The sequence below is a fragment of the Silurus meridionalis genome, chromosome 4, assembly GCF_014805685.1.
Source record: "Silurus meridionalis isolate SWU-2019-XX chromosome 4, ASM1480568v1, whole genome shotgun sequence".
Taxonomy (NCBI): domain Eukaryota; kingdom Metazoa; phylum Chordata; class Actinopteri; order Siluriformes; family Siluridae; genus Silurus; species Silurus meridionalis.
The window spans coordinates 18113523-18133532 of NC_060887.1; the positions used below are offsets into that span (position 1 = coordinate 18113523).

General features: G+C 38.6%; 2 protein-coding genes across 2 annotated transcripts in view; both read left to right on the top strand.

Moving 5' to 3' along the window:
* Positions 1-16099, top strand: part of iqgap3 (IQ motif containing GTPase activating protein 3) — a 40527-nt gene extending 24428 nt beyond the window's left edge. The window contains exon 39 of the transcript XR_006925299.1: positions 14090-16099. The gene's annotated coding sequence lies outside the window, so the exon portion shown is untranslated. The remainder of the gene's footprint in view (positions 1-14089) is intronic.
* LOC124383921 (transcriptional repressor p66-beta-like) lies at positions 1407-16099 on the top strand. The gene is given in 12 exon segments (XM_046846302.1): positions 1407-1750; positions 5869-6246; positions 6781-6907; positions 7006-7137; positions 8670-8801; positions 9028-9198; positions 9423-9786; positions 9909-9995; positions 9998-10110; positions 10215-10325; positions 13009-13222; positions 13845-16099. Coding segments are annotated over 12 exon segments (1998 nt in total). The 5' UTR covers positions 1407-1718; the 3' UTR covers positions 13982-16099.
* Positions 16100-20010: the final 3911 nt, after the last annotated feature.

The window sequence follows — 20010 nt, forward strand, 5'->3', positions numbered from 1 at the left end:
ATCTACCTGTTATATTTATTACAATTACACACATTTATAAGCTTTAATTTAATAGAAAGTATCGACTTATTTATAATGATGTGTGAGTAGGCTGTCCACATATATATTTTGCTCTGTTATGATTGTTGTGTGTTACAGGTCTTCACATCTTGCTTATTTTAATGGGTCACCTAACTCTGTGAAATGCTGAAATGTTTTTAGAGGAAAAAGTAAATCGTTTATCGTTATGGTATCTTGCCTAAGAGAGGAATCTGGGTCTTCTAGTGAGTGCAGAGTTAATTAAAACCTTGGGGCTTTGGGCAGCTCGGGGCATATGGCTGGAAAGCAAACCTGTGTCTCAGCAGCCAAGCAGGGCACTGGAGTGTGTTATAGCCAAGGCACCGATGTTCAGTATATTATATTATTCAATTGTAGTTGTGTGCCATATCACTGCTTTACTTTAAAATACTGCTTGTGATTTCTGTTCTCTGATCATGAAAATCTATCTATCTCTCTCTCTCTCTCTCTCTCTCTCTCTCATTCTTCCTTTTCATTCTTTCCTAATGGTCTTTTCTTTATAACTTTAAAGTTTATACTGGCTTTTTTTTGGGCATGTTGTCCTCATGGGTTCCCGGCCGATCTGTCCGCAGTACAATAACGCATTGTCCAGTTCATGGCCCCTATGAATCAAGAGCTAGCCTGTACTGTCCAGAGAACACACGTCCGTTTGCTGTTTAAATATCAGTCACTATGACTAGAAAGTGTATAAATACTGTTTGTCATATTTAAGATTTGCTCATTAATAGCGTAAATGGATTTTTTTAACCCCTCGAATGTGATCAAAATGCTTGAACAAATCTAACACTAAACTTTGTGTGATTGAACATTCATTGTGTTTGAATCTAACATAAGCACTGAGATCTTTAGTCCAAATTTCTGCTGTGTCCTATGAAGAAATGGAATTGGACAGAACCAACAACTCTTTGATCAGAATGCTAAGAGATTATTTGAAAACATGACTGAGGGTGTGTGTGTGAGTGTGTGAGTGTGAGCCTCTGTAAAAAAAAAAAAAAAAAAAGAAAAGAAAGATGGGGGTTGGGTTCATTGAGCCCAAACTGCCCAGTACAGTACAGCACGCAGATTGATTGGCAGCCAGATGCGGAGTGAGCGGAGAGGATTGTGGGATGGGGGAGGGGCAGCAAGAGGTATTGCTACACATGTGTGCCACTGACTGAGGAACAGTCGCTGGATTTGTGCCACTCTGCTGGCATTTACAAAAATTAAAATAAATAAATAACTACTTTGGGATGTTTGTGTGTAATTGTGTGTGTAGGAGAGTAAGAAAGCGTATGTGGGGGAAAAAGAGTGGGAAGTGAGATGGAGTGAAAGAGCGCAAAAGTAAGTGTGTGTGTGTGTGTGTGTGTGTGTGTGTGTGTGTGTGTGTGTGTGTGTGTGTGTGTGCGTGCAAGGGGAGGGGGGAGTATAAGGCTAACAAAGGATCTACACACATTGGCATGACTTAGGCTTCCGTGTGGATGTTTCTTTGTGTGTGTGTCTATAGCAGTAATGTAATTCAGACTTGTGCAATCTGACTTTTAAAGCTTAATCAGTCTGTAGCTGTACTTCTTTCTTTTATTCCAACCACACACACATACACACACACACTTTGCACATATTTAATTGCCTTAGCTGGATAGCGACTCTACTTTCCAACTCTGAATGACTGAAGATCAGGAGAGATGGCTAATTCATGCATATATAAGTGTATAAGGTTTGTTTGTGTTGCTGTTTAACATGCCTTCATTTTTACACACACTTTACACATCACAGAATGCATGTATTTATTTTTAATTCGTGGGTGGTGTATGTTCATTTTCGAGCTCTGGTCTGCTGAGGAGATGGTGGTTGTGTATACAAAAGGGTAAATGGACGTGTGTGTGTGTGTGTGTGTGTGTGTGTGTGTGTGTGTGTGTGTGTTTGTGTGTCTGATCTTGTCGCTTACCATACCTCCATCTTAACACCTCCGTTTTCCTGCCATGTGAGAGCTGCTGGAGGCGTACAAGGACTGTGTTGACTGGCAGAGAGCCCAGTGCTGTGTGTGTGTGTGTGTGTGTGTGTGTGTGTGTGTGTGTGTGTGTGTGTGTGTGTGTGTGTGGACACATATGCAGCTCTGTGTACAATTATGGTGTGTGTGTTGGGCAGGAAAGTAGGAAGCTGATTAGTTGAAGGAGGAAAAAATGAAACAGACTTTGGGGAGACTGACACAGTGATTTTCTTTTACAAAAATGGATAAGATGGACCCTTTGGTGACAATATCACATTTGAAGATGTTGCATCATGCAGATCTACTAAAGGCTGTTCTGAATGCTTACTTTTTTTCCCTGAGGGTTGGGAAGTCCCACCTTCTTTTTTTCCCCCCATTGTTCACAGTCTAAGTTTTACCTCCATCTTTTTCTTTCCGAAGTGCTTTTCCTGTTTGCTTCTGTGATCTCAGAACCTGTGGATCATTGTGGAGTCACTGCCTCCATAAGCATCCAGTTCTCACTGCATATATAAATGTACAAGTGGTAAAGCGAGCAGTAGGATTTGTATGTGGCGTACTAAGAAAATGTGATGTTTTGCCTTTATCTTTGCAGTACATACTGCAAAGAAGAAGAGGAACAGCCTCAGATGAAAATTCACTCGTAGACAAAAGGTTCCTCTTTGGGTGGTTGAAGTGTCATGATTTTGTGTTAAGGATTAACACGCTATAAACGATAAGGATGTTTCATCATGATGTGTTAGGAGAGTAAAATTCTACCCTTTGAAAATTGCTTCAAATGACATTTTAGTAGTTTAAATGTTATCATTTGGCTCAAAGGTGCTTTTGAAACAGTTCGTCAACATCAAACGTGAAATGGTCAAAATGCCTCTCAATATTCTGATAATGTTTATTAGTTAAACACACATCAGGCACTTTATTAGGAACACTATAGTAGTGCTGGGTAGGGACTTGCTTTTCTCTTAAAACAGCCTTAGTACTATGTTGCATGGATTTTACAAGATGAAACATTCCTTTGAGTTTCTGGTACATGTTGACATGATTACATCACACAATTCCTGCAGATTTTTTAAGTGAATTTCCATATTGAGAATTATTCCAGGGTGGGATTCTGCCATCTCACTGCTGTGACCCTGGTTCGATTCCCAGGCCAGGAACCAACCCAGCCACCGAGGGTTACACAAGCCAGTTTACTCTCAGTGTTGGTCCCAAGCCTGGTTAGGACTTTGCCAAATCAAATTTGTGGTTCAGTGTTCGGCTGTGGCGTCCCCTACCATGAGAAGCAGCAACTTTCATTCTTCAAATCTCCCATTCTATCACATCTCAATGGTTTTCTGTTGGATTCAGATCCGGTGACTGGGAAGGTTAATGAAAAACAATTAACTCATTAGAATTGTGCCATTAGAATTGTGGCCATTAAGGAATGCACATATTCAGCAACAATACAATACTCAGTCTGTGACATTTGAATGATGATTGATTTGATTGATTGATCAATATAAACCGGCCCAAAGTTTGCTAAGAAAACATTCCCCACAACATAACACCACCTAAACCATCCCGGACTGTTGGCAGAAACCAAGAATAATCAGTTCTGGCTACTTTTTCCCAGTCTTTAACTGTTGTTTTTCTTCAGTGTCCACTGCAGTCTCAGCTTTTTTGCTCTTGGTAGATAGAAGTGGAACCCAAAGTGGTATTCAGGTGTTGTAGCCCATCTATCCCTAGATTTGATATGTTGTGCATTCTGATATGCCTTTTTTTGTTCATCACAGTAGTTTAGAGTAATTATTTGAGTTAGTCACGTTTTTTTTTTGTCAGCTCGAAACATTATGGCAATTCTCTATTGTCTTCTCTCATTAATAAGCCATTTCCACCCACAGAACCTCCTCTAACTGGATGTTATTTCTTTGTTGCATTATTCTGAGTAAACTCTAGAGATACTTGTGTGTAAAAAATCCCAGGAGATAAGCAGTTATAGGAATACTTAAACTAACCTGCCTGGTACCAAACAATTTTGCCACAGTCAAAATCACAGAGATCAAGTTTTTCTCTATTCTGATGCATGATGGGAAAGAGATTTCTGAACACACACATGGGGGAGGGGAGAGGGGGGGAGGGTTGGTCAAGAATTTTTAGTTAGGTCTATTATTAGTGATATCTAAGGTTTATAGCGCCTCAACTGAATGATCTGCCACCCACTGAGGAGAGGTGGGTGTAAGGAACAATGAGCAGAACCCATTCGAAGACCTTTAGGTGGGAGTCTATAGAAGTTGTTTAGGTGGGTGTATAAGGACAGGGCTGTATGGTCAGTTTTGTGGGGGTTTTTGCCTTGAGATGGATAGCCAGTGTAGGTGGAGATCCAGAGTAATAATAGTTGACTTTTTTGGAATAAGTGAGTAATCTGGAGTTTGGAATGCACTTAGACTTTTGGAAAGAAAACCATTCAAATGGTTTCAGAAATTCTCTATTTGCCACTACATCTCTTAAATGCTTCTGTGGTTTGCACTTGTTTATGGATTTCATAGTAGTTTTATTACATTTGAACAGTTCATCGTCTTGTGCCTTAATTGCCAAATCTGTCTTTACTACTATTCCAGACAACTGTGAAATGTCCAGAGTCATTGGGATCCAATCAAATACCAGACTGCATGCCAGCTTAAAGACACAGTTATTGCTTTTAGTTCTTAGACCTGCTTAATTCATCCTGATGCTGTATGTCTTCATGAAGTTTTCTTTGCTTGTGAATTTTATTCTTTGTATAATACCACATGGTTTCCCTTAATACTAACGTTGCTTCATTTGATGATATAATAATAAATAATAACAGAACAGTTCCAGTAATCATAAATACTGTTCTGTGCACAATATTAACATGAGGAACATTCCAGTCATGAAGTACTGTTTATCTTTCCACATTTACACTTGTATGTTGTAATGATTTATAATCCCACAATGCAGTGTCACCCTGGATAGGTTCCCTTTTTTTTTTTTTGGCTGTTTTCTTGCAAGTTTTCTTCTGGCCACTGCCACTTCTGGGATCTGAATGTGCCACTGGATTTTTCTGATAAGCTGTTTTGTGGCATTGTCTATCACTAAAAGAACTGCAGATCAAATGAAATTGAATTTAGTAGCAGATTGGACATTTGATTAGCTTTAAACAAGTGAGTCCGTCTGTGATCATTGTCTTAAAGTGCTCTACACTGGCTTTTAGGAAGCAAAGTGATGCTGTGGAGTGCTGAAAAAGCACAAACTGAAACTTCTTCCTTTACTGATCAGTGATAAAGTGCTTTGAATTAGATAGACTCAGAGCAGAAAGTGTGTGTCTTTGTCAGATTGCCAGATTTTATGTTAAATGTCCCATAACATATGTTTTAAGGAATGATCCAACATCTCCAGATGGCCCGGTATTGTTTAAATCAAGAAGATGACGGAAGTGAAATGGACAGCAATTTGAATTGGCATGATTGGAGAGTATATAGGTAAAAGTAATCCTCTATATACCATGTTTTCTGTGATAAAGAAGATTATTGCCTGCAGGCAAAAGGCAAATGCATGTCCTAACACATGCTAGGTAGTAGAATGTAACATTTGTTCAGTACTTAAAAAAAAAAAAAAAAAAAATTACAAAATCAGTCTGGCTGTTTTCTCACAAAAAACCAAACATAGAATATGTTTGAAATAATATACAGTATATGTTTTAATGGAGTGATGAGACAAGCTGATTTCTGAGTTCAATTCAGTTTTCATATTGTTGTATTCATGACATATTTTGGTGCTTAACTTTGTTTTGCATGAGAAACCTTTTAAAAGCTCTATATTTTTTTGTGTATATGCATTTTCATCTCCAGAATGGACCGTATGAGTGAGGAGGCATTGCGGCTGAACCTGCTAAAGCGAGGCCTAGAGCCAGCAGAAGAGCGCAGCCGAGCTCATGATGACATCCTGTCCAAAAGGCTGAAAATGGAGGGTCATGAGGCCATGGAGAGACTGAAAATGCTCGCACTGCTCAAACGTAAGGACCTGAGTAGCCTGGAGAGCGGCTCTGGCTCACTGGGGGATCTCCGAGCCTCTGGAGCCAGCAGCCATGCTGCGTTACAGAGCTACACTGCTTACGAGGAGAAGCTGAACGGCAGCCTGAGGACGCCAGCTGTGTCCCACTCTCTTATGGGGCGCAGCGGGAAAGAGAACATCAGCGATGAGCCAGTGGATATGAGTGCCAAGAGGAGGTGAGGGAGAGAGAGTCTGGTCAGTTTGTGTTGTGTGTCCTACAGGTAATATACAAAAACTCAGCCTAATGTATTAAATATACAGGTTAAATACAACAGGATCTGCATTATGGTTGTAAGACTGGAATTATTGTCAGGTGTCATACTCATTTCTGCTATACTATACTACTCTACTACTATACTAGTACTAACTGAAATGCAATTGTTGCCACAAAAATCTGTATAATTAATGTTTATCACATTCAGCTTTCCTGTAACGTATTAAAAAAAAGTAATTGGATGATTGTGTCCCAGGACTGACAGAAAGCCACTGATGCTTAGATTATATCCTGTCTTAATTGCATGCCACCTTGTAAAAAAAAAAGTCTGCCATATGAACAAATGTAAATGTGACAATCAGCCGACATACTACCACAAAACATTGAAATATTCTTAAAATGAAAAATCCATATGAATATACATGTTAACGTATGTCAGCATGCCTGTTATCTTTCCATTTCATGTTTGGCCATTTGATATTATGTATGACTTCAGTGTAGTGGACAGAGAGCGTCACACTCCTTCTCCGGACGTGATCGTCTTATCTGACAACGAAGCATCAAGTCCCAAAGGAGCAGGCAGAGAGGAGAAAGTGAAGCCTGTAAACCTGGACATGTTCAAGGTAAAGAGGCAGTGAGGAGAAAATCTGTGCTGTGTTTTCACATCTCTTTGTTTTTGCGTATCTGCATTATTGTGTGTATGTGTGTGTTGGTGTTGCAGGGGAAGAGTATAGCTGAGCGGCAACGAGTGATTAAAGCTTTAAGAGAGGAACTGAGACTAGAGGAGGCTCGCCTTGTTCTGCTAAAGAAACTCAGACAGTCTCAACTACAGAAGGAGAATCTCACCCACAAGGTCATTGTCCTCACTTTTTTCAGTTTATTTCAGGCCCTGTCTATTAAGCAGTAATGAATTTAGTTTTGCTTTATTATCAGAAGGACAACATTTTTTTTTTTTTTTACATAAACCGCAGCCTGACTGCTGTTCTAAGTTTTATAAAAAACAAAAAAAAAGTCCAGATTCAGATTGATGGACAGTGGAAAGTGCCAATTTGTTGTTAGGATACATTTCTGCAGCGAGAAAAAGTCGTACAAAATGGGCTGTTATTTTCCTTGGCTGTTTTTTTTTTTTTTTGTTATTTTCAGCAGCTGTTCAGGTGCAAACAGATGTGTGCCAGATTAAAAAGCTACCATAATGGTAGAGGGGAAAAAAAGCATTAAAATGCAATACACAAATGGAATTGCTTTTCATTGGTGACATGCACTCACTTCAATCACAGCTATAAATCCTTTATACTTTTTCTATCTGGCTAACTGAGGTACCTTTAGTCTGCAGAGGATGCTGTTTCAATAATCTTTAATCAAACGTTTGAAAATTACTACATCATGGAAAAAGGTGTTCCTGTGACTGAGTGTTCATGGCATGGCGATCTTATCTACAGTGATTGCATTTTCGGTGTCACATGGTTCCAGTACACTGATGGAAATGAGTCACTGACAGCTGGCATGACTTTTTTTTAAATTCTCAGGGTTTTTGTTTTGAAAAATCATTCTCCCAATGACGGTCATGACTGGCAAGTCGCTATTGAAAAGCAATTCTGTTTGCGTATAGTATTTCGCATGCTTTCACTGTTGTGTGTGTGCTTTTTAATCTGCCACTCAAGTTTTGTCAATAGATATCAATCATCCACAATATTCCCTCAGTATCCATGGAACCCCAAAGACATCCCAAACTGGCTTATGTGAGATTTTGGTGCTCTTCTTGCATTTGAGGTTTAAATCAGAGGCTCTTAACTCCGGTCCTCAGGACCTCGTACCATGCACCTTATGAGTCATCTGATCAGATCCTTTTTAATCTCTTAGTGAGAAGTGCTAGGTGTGTTAAAGTTAGGGAGAACTTTAGTCCTCACAGTTTAGAGTTAAGAATCTTTGTTTTAAATTATTAAGGAATATCAAATATTAAAGCGTTTTATAACCATGTTTAAAGCTTCATGATAAAATGAATGAGCTCAGCCTACTCTACATTAAGATGTGAAAATTATTATTATTTTTTTATAATTAAGTGCCCTGTGAAAAAAAAATTATACTATGTTCAAGTAAATGATTTTGGGTAATAATGGCTCTTTTTTTGACATCTCAGAATTTCAAAAGACTATAAAATAGATTAAAGGAATAACAAAGTATTGAGAGAAAATCAAATGCTAGAAATATTTGTAACTTTGCTTATAAAAGACTATAGAATGCAACATCATTCATTACTTTTTTTTTATTCATTATTTCACTGTTGCCTAAAAACCTCCCTGCATTGCAGTGTATGGTGTGTATTAGGTATAAAATAAGTCTTCATATGTATGTGTGCGAATGTCTTATTCTTTCTTTGTCACTCAGGTATCAGTGGTGCAGAGCAGTTCTTCATCCATTCATCCCTCAGCCCACAGCTCTCAGTCTAGCACCAAGCTACCCATCAGATCTGGCCACACACACCACAGTGGCGATGCCCAGAACCTCCGTGCTGTACAGGTCAGGAGGACACAAAGCTAACCTCAGCACACACATAACCACATGCTCATAAGCTCTCACAGGATTTGTGTTGAACATCACCACGTATCAGCAGACAGGCATAGTCCATGACTGCCATCTTGTGGTCATGAATAAACTTGCAGTCGTAAGATACACGTGAAGCAGAGATGGAATTGCTCTGTCGTGTTTGTATACTTTGTCACTGTCAGGCTGTTTCTCTCCTCAGGGTCAGAGTGTGATCCGGTCTCCAGCCAGTGCCTCCATTTCACAGATGATGATGTCACAGCGAGTGGTTGCTCCAAGCCCAGGGCAGCTACAGGGCCACAGAGTTTCAGGCAAACTGGGCAGCATGCGTACATCCACAGCCAGCATTAACAGCACTGTCAGCTATCAGCAGGTACTGTGTGTGTGTGTGTGTGTGTGTGTGTGTGTGTGTGTGTGTGTGTGTGTGTTTAAATTTGGCTATATTCTATATACAAGATCTTCTTCTTTTTTAGGTATTTTCTAATGCTTATATATAATATATTAATAAGTGGATAAATATATCCTTTGCAAGTCTATTTACACATTAAACATGAATTAAAACTGTGTGTGTGTGTGTGTGTGTGGTGCTTGTTACAGGCCTCTAGTCAGCAGGTGTCCGTCCCCCAGCGATCCAGCTCATCCTCTATCTACATGAACCTGGCACACATGCAGGCAGTGGGTGTGACTGGGATGACAGGTGGAGTGGGAGTGGCTGGTGTGACAGGTGGTGTGGGTGTTTCTGGGGTGGGCACTTCCTCATCTAGTTCTGTGCAAGATGTGGCCAGCAGTCAGGCTGCAGCCAAACTGGCTCTGCGCAAACAACTGGAGAAAACCCTACTGGAGATCCCACTGCCTAAGCCACCTGCGCCTCTCCTCTACTTCCTGCCCTCAGCCGCCAACTCTGAGTTCATCTACCTCCTGGGCCTAGAGGAGGTGGTGCAAAGTGTCCTTGACAGCCAGGGTAAGAAAGCTGATTAAATACTGCTGCTCATCAGACATTTGTTTATCATTTGCTTAACTTTTGATTCATTTAATTAAATTATTCATTCAAAGTGAAATGTATTTGTTTGTGTGTGCATGTAGGAAAGCTGTGTGGGACAGCAGGTCATCTAGAGCCCTTTGCTTGTGCTCAGTGTAAAACTGACTTTACTCCTCACTGGAAGCAGGAGAAGGCGGACGCATCCTTTGTGAAACGTGCATGACGTCCAATCAGAAGAAGGCTCTGAAAGCCGAACACACTAACAGGCTAAAGAACGCCTTTGTGAAGGCCCTGCAGCAAGAGCAGGTAAAGATCAGGTCTCCCAGGTGTACCAATTATAATTTAATCCTACGAATAGGTAATTGTGCATCGTGTGGTTCATATGCTCATTCTTTGTGTGTGTGTTGTAGGAGATTGAGCAGAGACTACAGCAACAAGCTGCAATGTCCACCAGTTCTACAGTGTCTGCAGCTAGTGTGAGCAAGGCTGAGTCCATGATGAGGCACCACAACATCAGACAGGTGTGTATATACACACACACACACACACGCACACACAAACTTTGCTCTTTATCAGGCACTCTTAAACATGTTAGAGTATGTGTGTGTAGCACTATAATAAGTGGATCAGGTGGGGATTTAAAGGGACACCTCCATTCCAAAAATAGGAAGGACAACCAAATATATTCAGTCAAGAGCATCCTGTAGTCTGACAAGGCTAAATTAAATGCAAAATGAACACTCTGTGCATGGAGGTGAGCTCAACAAAGTAGGTATAATAAAGTAGTACAGAGGTGACACTCATGCCACTGATTTGTTGCGGATATGTAGTTGGTGGTGGGTCTATTCAGTGATGCACTGTGTATAGTAAACGTACTGTGTATCGAATGGTAGATCACAAAGTTAATATGAAATGTGCCAACATATAAAAGTATACTCAATATACATACATGCATAAATCAATCAATCAATTAATCAATCAATAAATATAAAAGGAGCATGCAAGCTGAAAAAGTATGAGCACCCCTGTTCTACATTGTGGTCTGTAGTCACTAATTGTACAGGCATATGTACAAACCTGATTTCAAAAAAGTTGGGACATCGTACAAATTGTGAATAAAAACAGAATGCAATGATGTGGAAGTTTCAAATTTCAATATTTTATTTAGAATATAACATAGATGACATCAAATGTTTAAACTGAGAAAATGATAATTTTAAGGGAAAAATAAGTTGATTTTAAATTTCATGGCATCAACACATCTCCAAAAAGCTGGGATAAGGCCATGTTTACCACTGTGTGGCATCCCCTCTTCTTTTTATAACAGTCTGCAAACGTCTGGGGACTGAGGAGACAAGATGCTCAAGTTTAGGAATAGGAATGTTGTCCTATTCTTGTCTAATACAGGCTTCTAGTTGCTCAACTGTCTTTGGTCTTCTTTGTTGCATCTTTCTCTTTATGATGCACCAAATGTTTTCTATGGGTGAAAGATCTGGACTGCAGACTGGCCATTTCAGTACCCGGATCCTTCTTCTACGCAGCCATGATGTTGTAATTGATGCAGTTTGTGGTCTGGCATTGTCATGTTGGAAAATGCAAGGTCTTCCTTGCAGCCTATTTTCTTCCCTGAAAAAAGCGACATCTGGATGGGAGCGTATGTTGTTCTAGAACTTGGAGATACATTTCAGCATTGATGATGCCTTTCCAGATGTGTAAGCTGCCCATGCCACACGCGCTCATGCAACCCCATACCATCAGAGATGCAGGCTTCTGAACTGAGCGCTGATAACAACTTGTTCTTGTCCTCTTTAGTCAGGATGACATGGCGTCTCAGTTTTCCAAAAAGAACTTCAAATTTATATTTGTTTTTCACTTTGCCACAGTCCATTTTAAACGAGCCTTGCCCCAGAAAAAACGCCTGCGCTTCTGGATCATGTTTAGATATGGCTTCTTTTTTGACCTTTTTGATATTGCTCCACTATTTTTTGCCGCAGCATTGGGGGAATTGGTGATCCTCTGCCCATCTTGACTTCTGAGAGACACTGCCACACTGAGAGGCTCTTTTTATACCCAATCATGTCTCCAACCTAATAAGTTGCAAATTGGTCCTCCAGCTGTTCCTTATATGTACATTTAACTTTTCCGGCCTCTTATTGCTACCTGTCCCAACATTTTTGGAATGTGTAGCTCCCATGAAATCCAAAATGACCCAATATTTGGCATGACATTTTAAAATGTCTCACTTTCAACATTTGATATTTTATCTATATTCTATTGTGAATAAAATATAAGTTTATGAGATTTGTAAATTATTGCATTCTCTTTTTTACACAATTTGTACAGTGTCCCAACTTTTTTGGAATTTGGGTTTGTACAGTAAAATCCCGTTGTACGAGCATAATTCGTTCTTGAAAATTGCTCGTGTGTCCATTTGCTCGTACGTTCGAACGAATTTTCCCCAAAGAAATGAATGTAAAAGTGATTGAATCGTTCCGAAACCTCATTCGATCGCTTATTTCTGCACTTAAGAAGTATTTTTAGCCTATTTTAGCAAACAAATACACCGCAAATTACCGTAATGTAAACATAATTTAACACTTACTCATGTGGTAGTGGTTGATTGCGAGTGTGAGACGCGCACCACGCTCGTAACCTCCTCGGTTTCCATGGTAATTCTATTTAATTTCGTTTTCACAGCACCATCACTGATTTTCTTGGGAGACATTTTTCAAGATTTCTAGTGAAATAAAAATATAACGCTAACGCTTTTGCTGCACTGAACAACGAGAGCGATAAGTGTGATAAGTCATCAACTAAGCGACTGATGCTTCCCTCGGCCGAAAGCGGGGAACCGGCAGCGTGGGTTTGCTTGTGAAATGGGGTAAAATCCCTCGTACTATTAGTTGCTCGTACAACAGGGTTTTACTGTACTTTACTGCACTTTACTGTACTTTACTGTAGGGTTTTACTGTACTTCAAATGGCCCATCAGAATAAGAACAGTGTAGGTGTACCAAAGACTGTGTGTGCAAAAGTTCACGTGAAAATATACCCTGTGGGAACCCAAAATAAAGAATTTCTTACTAAACATTTTCCCTTATCGGTGTAATTCAAGTAATTAAAAATTGTAACGCATTTCTACACCAGTATGCCGACCCAGGTGTGTGCGTGTACTCTAAATGTGTGTGCACCTTTTGACTTGCAGGCATCCTCTGCACAAGTTGCTCAGTCCCAGGTGTCGGTGCAGCGCAGTGTGTCAGCTGCAGGCTCTGGGTCAGCACGCGGTGTTCTATCCAACTTCGCACAAGCGTCTCAGCTCGCTTTACCTGGCACTATAATGGGCATGTCCAGCAAACACTGCTCTACCTCCAGCAGCCGGTCACAGCATGACAGCCGACATCAGTTGTATGGCATTCCTGGTAAGTAGCATTGGCACACGGTTTACATACGTGGTGAACGGTAGTTTACTTAGATCCCTTCTGCCATGTAATGGGGATGTTACTAAATGTTATACTGGAAAGCACAAAATGGGCTTCAAATTTTTGGGAGAAAAAACAATGATACTAAATAGATTTTAACATTAATAAGTAGCATGCTTTTGAGTGTGCAGAATTGAATAGAAATAAATCTTTGAAATATTGTATTTTTTTATTTAAGATTAAAGCTGCAGAATCTAAATGATGTGCTTGTTTGAGGTGCCATTCGAAATATATTTTCAAAACTTGTTGCTTATGATTACTTGCAATATAATGCATCGGCAGCTTGGGTTTTAATAATTAGATAATGAATAGTTGTGGCCCTGTTTATTTTAGAATGAAATCTTGTGGTTCTTGTAGCTGATGCATTAAAATAACATGAGATATGCAATATGTTTAAAAACCCATGACCCAGCATTTGATTCATCTTTAAATATTTTTGTTTTGCGATCCCAATTTTGTCTGATTTTATATCATAAAATAGATACTCTATTATCTATGATCATTTATTGATCTGATATTATAAGCTTTTTCCCCCTTCCTCACTGTCAATTTCTTTCTGCAGGAGTCAACATTGCTTACCTGAGCTCTGGTAATGTTGGAGGTCATAAATCGTCTAGTTTAGCAGACAGACAGCGAGAGTACCTGCTGGACATGATTCCTCCACGCTCCATATCCCAGTCCATTACTGGACAGAAATAGGCCTTCACTCTCACACTTAACCCCCTAACCCCAATACATGCACACAAAAAACCAACTCATGACAAGCTCACTTACATATGCTCCATCTCTCTCTTTTTCTCAGATGAGCACACACACACACACACACACACACACACACACACACACTTTCACATATCCTGCCACGTCTCCTCGTCCTTGTTGCATGCAGTGCCTGTCAGTCTGCTTACCAGCTACTCTTTCTGTGTAACACAATCAGTGACTGTATGTGGTGAATTTCACCAATAAACTGCAGTCACTTTCTGCAAGTATGCAATTCCTTCTCAACAATGCTTAACCCCTACAGTCTTCGTCACTCAGAATATGTGTGGACGTTTTGTACATTAATGCACTTTCCGGTGAGAATGTGTTTTTCATTTTGCTGTTAAAATCTCTAATTTGTCGAGGGTAGTGGCACCATAGAGCGAGAGAGAGAAGCTCTTGGTTGGATGAAGGAATTGAATTGAAATGGACAGGTTTTTTTTTCTTCGTCTGAAAGCAACTGTGTTTTTAAGAAGATGGGATTTAAATGAAGAATTATATGACTATGTGGAGAGCTTTGATTTTGGCTGCATTTAACTGATTGCAATACCTACTCCCCATTACTCCCCATCTCCTAAATACCTTTTCTGTGAGGTTTTTCTGTGCAAACATCCTTCAGTGGCTTTTTAGGTCTTTTGTTGTTTGGTTCTTTCCCCAACTAAGACAAGCCTGTGGGTGAGCTATATCACATTAAGCATTCAGCCCTGTGAAGTCACATTTACTAACCCCTTTTCGAATCCCATACATGCACATGCTTTGCAAAAGATCACGTGGTGGTGTATCATTTATTTTTTGGTGCTCTACCTGAATTAGTCTTTTTTTTTCTCTTCTCATCAAATGGGAAATGATCAGAATGACTTTTATGACAGTCCACTTTTGACTTTAAACATATAAGGTACTTATAGTGCGAAGTATTGAAGTTTAAAGGTGCTGTTTGTCAGATTTTCTTCTGTTCATCATACTGAGCTGAAGAACTTCTCATACACTGCCCCTTTAAGTGAACAGTGCAATATTGGGCAAGAAGTGTTTTTTCCTTTCTTTTTTCTTTTTTTTGTAATGAAGTGACTGAAAATGAAAGGTCCTGCACCACAATGGATAATATCTGTTCCGCATTTCTCTATTAAACATGTATCTTTGTTTATTCATCTTTTGTAAAATATGTACAGTATAGTATGTTCCCTTTTTTATTTCATTATACCATGTGCCCCAATGTGTGTCTGTTGTTTAAAAAAAATCTTCATATCTGTAAAGCTGATTTTTAAAAAAGAATTTCTTATGAAATACCTGTAAAAATTCTTTTAGAAATTTAAGCCATTTTCCCTCCTTGTTTCATTTGCTTCCTTTCTCTTACTTTACTTGAAAGCTGGTCAAGGTTTTATGAATATTAAGCTTATAACAAGTATTACAAATACTTATTTGCATGAGGAGATGTATTCTTAATAATGTATTGTAAATATGCCTTTAGCTTTTGGAGGCTGAAAACATGAAACAATGCATTTGTATATTGTATAGGACAAAAACAAAAGCCATTGATATTGTGAGTGTCATTTTGTCATGTGTTCCCTGTGTAGTGCTACACAAAATGTATGAAATTACAATTTTCTTTCAGTTCATTCTTAAATATGTTTTTGTCCCCTCTGTATCAGTTGTGCTCTGTGCTTCATCTGTCTAAAACCTACTATTAGGAGACTTACTTGGCCACAGTATTTCACTTAATTGTCTGTGTTAAAGTTTGAAATTAACACACAACACTTTGTACATTAGTGCTAGATTTGAGAAAGCTCAGACAACTCAGTGAAATGTTGTTGCCTTTGGCAATCATTTCTTTAATGTCGGTCCTCTGAAAATGGCCATTTATGATCCCAGGGCTGCTCTTGCTCTTCTCTTTCTTTGCTGTTATTTGTTGGTATAAGTGCAACATGCTGTATTTGCTATTGAATGCTAAGCCGAATGTGGAAACTGAACAGAAGGAAGAAAAAAAAAATGTTTTCTTGCAGGCCAAATGTTGCTCCATATAATTTCAGTAAATAAGCTTACAATAAAAAAATGAAGAAATTATTTTACAGTGTATTTTTTTTTTTTTTATCTATTTTTTTTACTTTCAATGTTTCTGTTTTGCCATCAAGGCTGCCAGAAGGAATTTGGGGAATTCTGAATGTTTTAATGTATTGGTGAGATCTTCCTTCTCCTAGATGCTTTTCTTTCCCTAGAGACCCTTTCCCTGTCTGCTCCGAGCCCTTGTTATCATCTACACTTTCTCCATTGTTGCAGCACCTCTAATGAGCAGACATTTGTTTTTTCTCTTTTCTTCTTTAGTGCATTCTATTCCTCCATTTTGTTACATGGTTGGAAATCACAACTCCTTGTCAGAGATATAATATTTATTATTGAGTTTTCCTACTGTGTTTAGTGTGGAAGGCCACATATGAATTTGAGATTACTAATTAGTATGTCACAAATCGTACTGTAGTCATATAAGGATCCAACCATATAAGGATCTTTTTAACTATTTAACTAAATGATTTATTTTCATGGCTTTGTTAAGTACAGATGTTTCTATAGTTGGAATAACATACTGGCCTTGTTGCACTTGGATAAAACAGAAAGGTCTGTCTAGCACTATTAAGTCTTCTTCAAGTATTTTTTTATGTAGAACATTTAAAACAATTTACCCATCTTTTTTTCCCCTTTTTTCTTTTCTTTTAGAATGTTAATATTGTATCTTCTTCAGAAAGCTAGAGCTATTATCTATGCAAATAACGTTGATAAGCTCTCATTAATGTTATGCACTGAATTTAGTCTCCTTGATTATAATATTTTAGTTTGGTGTGGTACTAAATTAGATTTCATTTAAATTTACTGTGTTACTTTTCAAATAGATTAATGAGCTGAGTAAGCTAATTATTGTTTTTTTTTTCCACAGTATGTGCAATACACAGTGAGTCCAGCAGAGGGTACAGAAGAGCACCAAATGAATCTCAGGGACTTGTGTAACAAAAGGCAGTTATCTAATTTCTGTAAATGCGTTTTCACTCTTAATGGTATTTTCTTCCCTTTATTTACTTCTTAGCTCTCCACTTTAAAAAAAGGATCTATAAAAAGTAAATAAACAAGAAGTACTGATCTCAAACGTATTATTAAAAAGAAGCTAGAGTCACTGAAGTCATTTTCAATATAGTACACCCAATGATGACTGGTCTCACAGCTATGTTGCCCCGTTACACAAAAAATTATTAGTGCATGTGTACATACTTCTCTCTCTACACATCACTTCTTTGGCTAGATTTAGAAGTTTTTTTTCCCCAAAGTAGTCATTACATTTTACACCAGATTTTTTAACATTCGTTTTATCAACATCAAAATGTCCCCACAAGAATACCATAAAAATCATACCATTCCCATTTTACAAATTGGAAAAAGGTTTACCCATTCTAATAGGTATTACCTCTGTTCCTGTTCTTTAAATATAACCTAGAGAAGTTTTTCCTCAAAAGTCATGAAGTAACAATAGTATTGTGTGGTATTTGATATAACAATTTTGATCATAGAAAGAAAGCAGGTTAAGCAGGTTCACCCATGTGAAAAGCTGTCAGGTCAATCAACTGGTTAAAAAAATGTAGGTGATAGGACTATGGGCTGAAACCCCATGATCGACCATGACATTATACCATAAAGGGAAGATTATGCTCTTAGAGCAGAAAAGTTTTGTGTCCCCTAATGTGACTCCCTCCATTGTGCTGGGATGCATGGTGTGTAGAAAGACTAGTGGTAACTGCCGGAAAGCCTTTTCTCTTGGAAAAATCAGGGAAGATACAAACCATACTTGGCACCAAACATAAACCAGATTGGCAGACAGCTGCCATACATCTTTCACAGAGGGGTTGAGGAATGTAGATTGGGCTGACTATTCCAGTACAAGCCTGCATGTGTCATAAGTGAGAACAAGTAAGAGATCAGTAGGAGTGTCTCTATTTAGTTCTTGAGCAGCGTTAGTCTAGACATAGATCTTTATCCAGTAAAAGGGCCAGTGACACGATGCAAGTGTCACCAGCAGCCTCTGCTATTTGCCTTGTCAACACATCCTAGTAAATAGACACAATAGTTGGGAAAAGATAGGAGCCCACCCCCAGCTTTGATGGATGGGTTTACATGCTGTACATGTTACAAGTGTATCATGTAAGATAAATGACAATATCTACAAGATTCCATTTCGTGTTGATTTCAAAACTGAATGTCATCGAAGATGGCTTGTTTTAATCTAAAGGATGTAAGATTACAGAGACAGAAAATTTACTCTTTTCAAATGGTTTTGTCCTAAGTAACCAGATTAAGCACTTATTTGGACAACAATCATACTTTTTACCTTTTGTCCCATGTGCACATTTATTCTGAAGCATTTATGAAGTGGAAAAATGTTCTCAGTTACACTTGCTGATTCCTGGAGCTTATGCTGGGTTAAACATGGAAAGGAGCAATGTGTAATTAACTAACTGTTGGTATTGCAGCTGTTCCACAGATGAGTGGGAACACCTGTATGTCACTCTACCTTAGTGGGTTTTAATTTTCTTTCTCTGAACCCTGGGTTTTGACTGGGACGTCTGGATTTTCTGTTAAACAAAAATGTATCAACATGATTACTAGAGAGCAATTTATGTGTGAAACAAGCCATTTTGAAACAGAGAGAAATTTGATCAGAGCCATTTCACATTGCCAACACAGTCCTGAAAAAGAAAGAAACCACTGGTGTACTAACAACATAATAACATGGGACATGTGTGCAAAAGAAAAATATTGTGAGAGCTTGGGAAATAACTCAGAAAACAGGCAGTGACACCACTAAACACCTCCACTGGGCAGGTATGAAGTTATATCGACAATTTGAAGAGAACTTTGAGATCAGAAATATAAATACCCTACCACAAGCCAATAACTATTCAGCAACAGAAAGAATCAGAAGGCCAAGTTGGAATTTGCAAAGAAACATAGAACCAAGTTCTGCAACCAATATTTGTCCTTCCAAAGTGATGGCCAGGCCAAAGTTTGTAGAAAGAAAGGATCTGCTCATGATCTGAAACATTAAAGCTTATTGATTGAGCAGGTCGTATAGGTATTTGTCATAGGTTGAGCTTGTATGGCAGATTCTGGAAACAGACTCTGACACTAATCTTTATTAATGTTGTAATGAAGGTAGAAACATAATTAATTCATAAGTCTCCCAAAATATCCATCCTGCCAATTTACATAGAAATGCATCCCACCTAATTGGAAGGGGCAAGATAGTAAGACAAAAGAACACTAAAGACTGAAGAGAGAAACCCCCAAAACAAACTACAGCAAAAAAAGCAGCTGCATTATATAAAATGTTGTTTAATTTTCATGTACAATAAATCTACCAGCTGCCTTACTTTTGCTCACCAAAGAGTGACTGGTCTGAAACCAAGAATTCTGCCACATTTTGAGAGACAAAATATCAGAAAATAAATGCTACATTTCTGATCTCATTTTCATCCTTCAAGCTCATGTCTAAATGCCTTCAGTGCATAACGAAAACAAAAGAATTGCCCATGCTGTTCCAAAACCTTAGAGGCGCCTGTATATATTTTAGATATGACAGATGATGGGAAAATATGTAGCAAGATAATTTAGCTATGTCACTGATCTACAGTGCATTACTAAGCTTTATGTGCATATTCATTTGCAACAAACATGATATGACTATACTTTTGTGGACAACTGACAATCCCACTCATATCTGTTTGTTAAACATGTCATTTCCAGATTTAGATTTTGCTACAGGAAACATCCACACTTCATGGTTGGGATTTTGCTAGATTTTGGGGCAACGCTTTGAGAGTTTGTCTACTCAGCCACATAAGCATTACTGAGCTCAGGCCCTGTAATAACATTTGTATTTGCATATTTTACCATTTCTTTTTGAGTAAACTGTAAAGGTTGTTCTGCTCTATTGG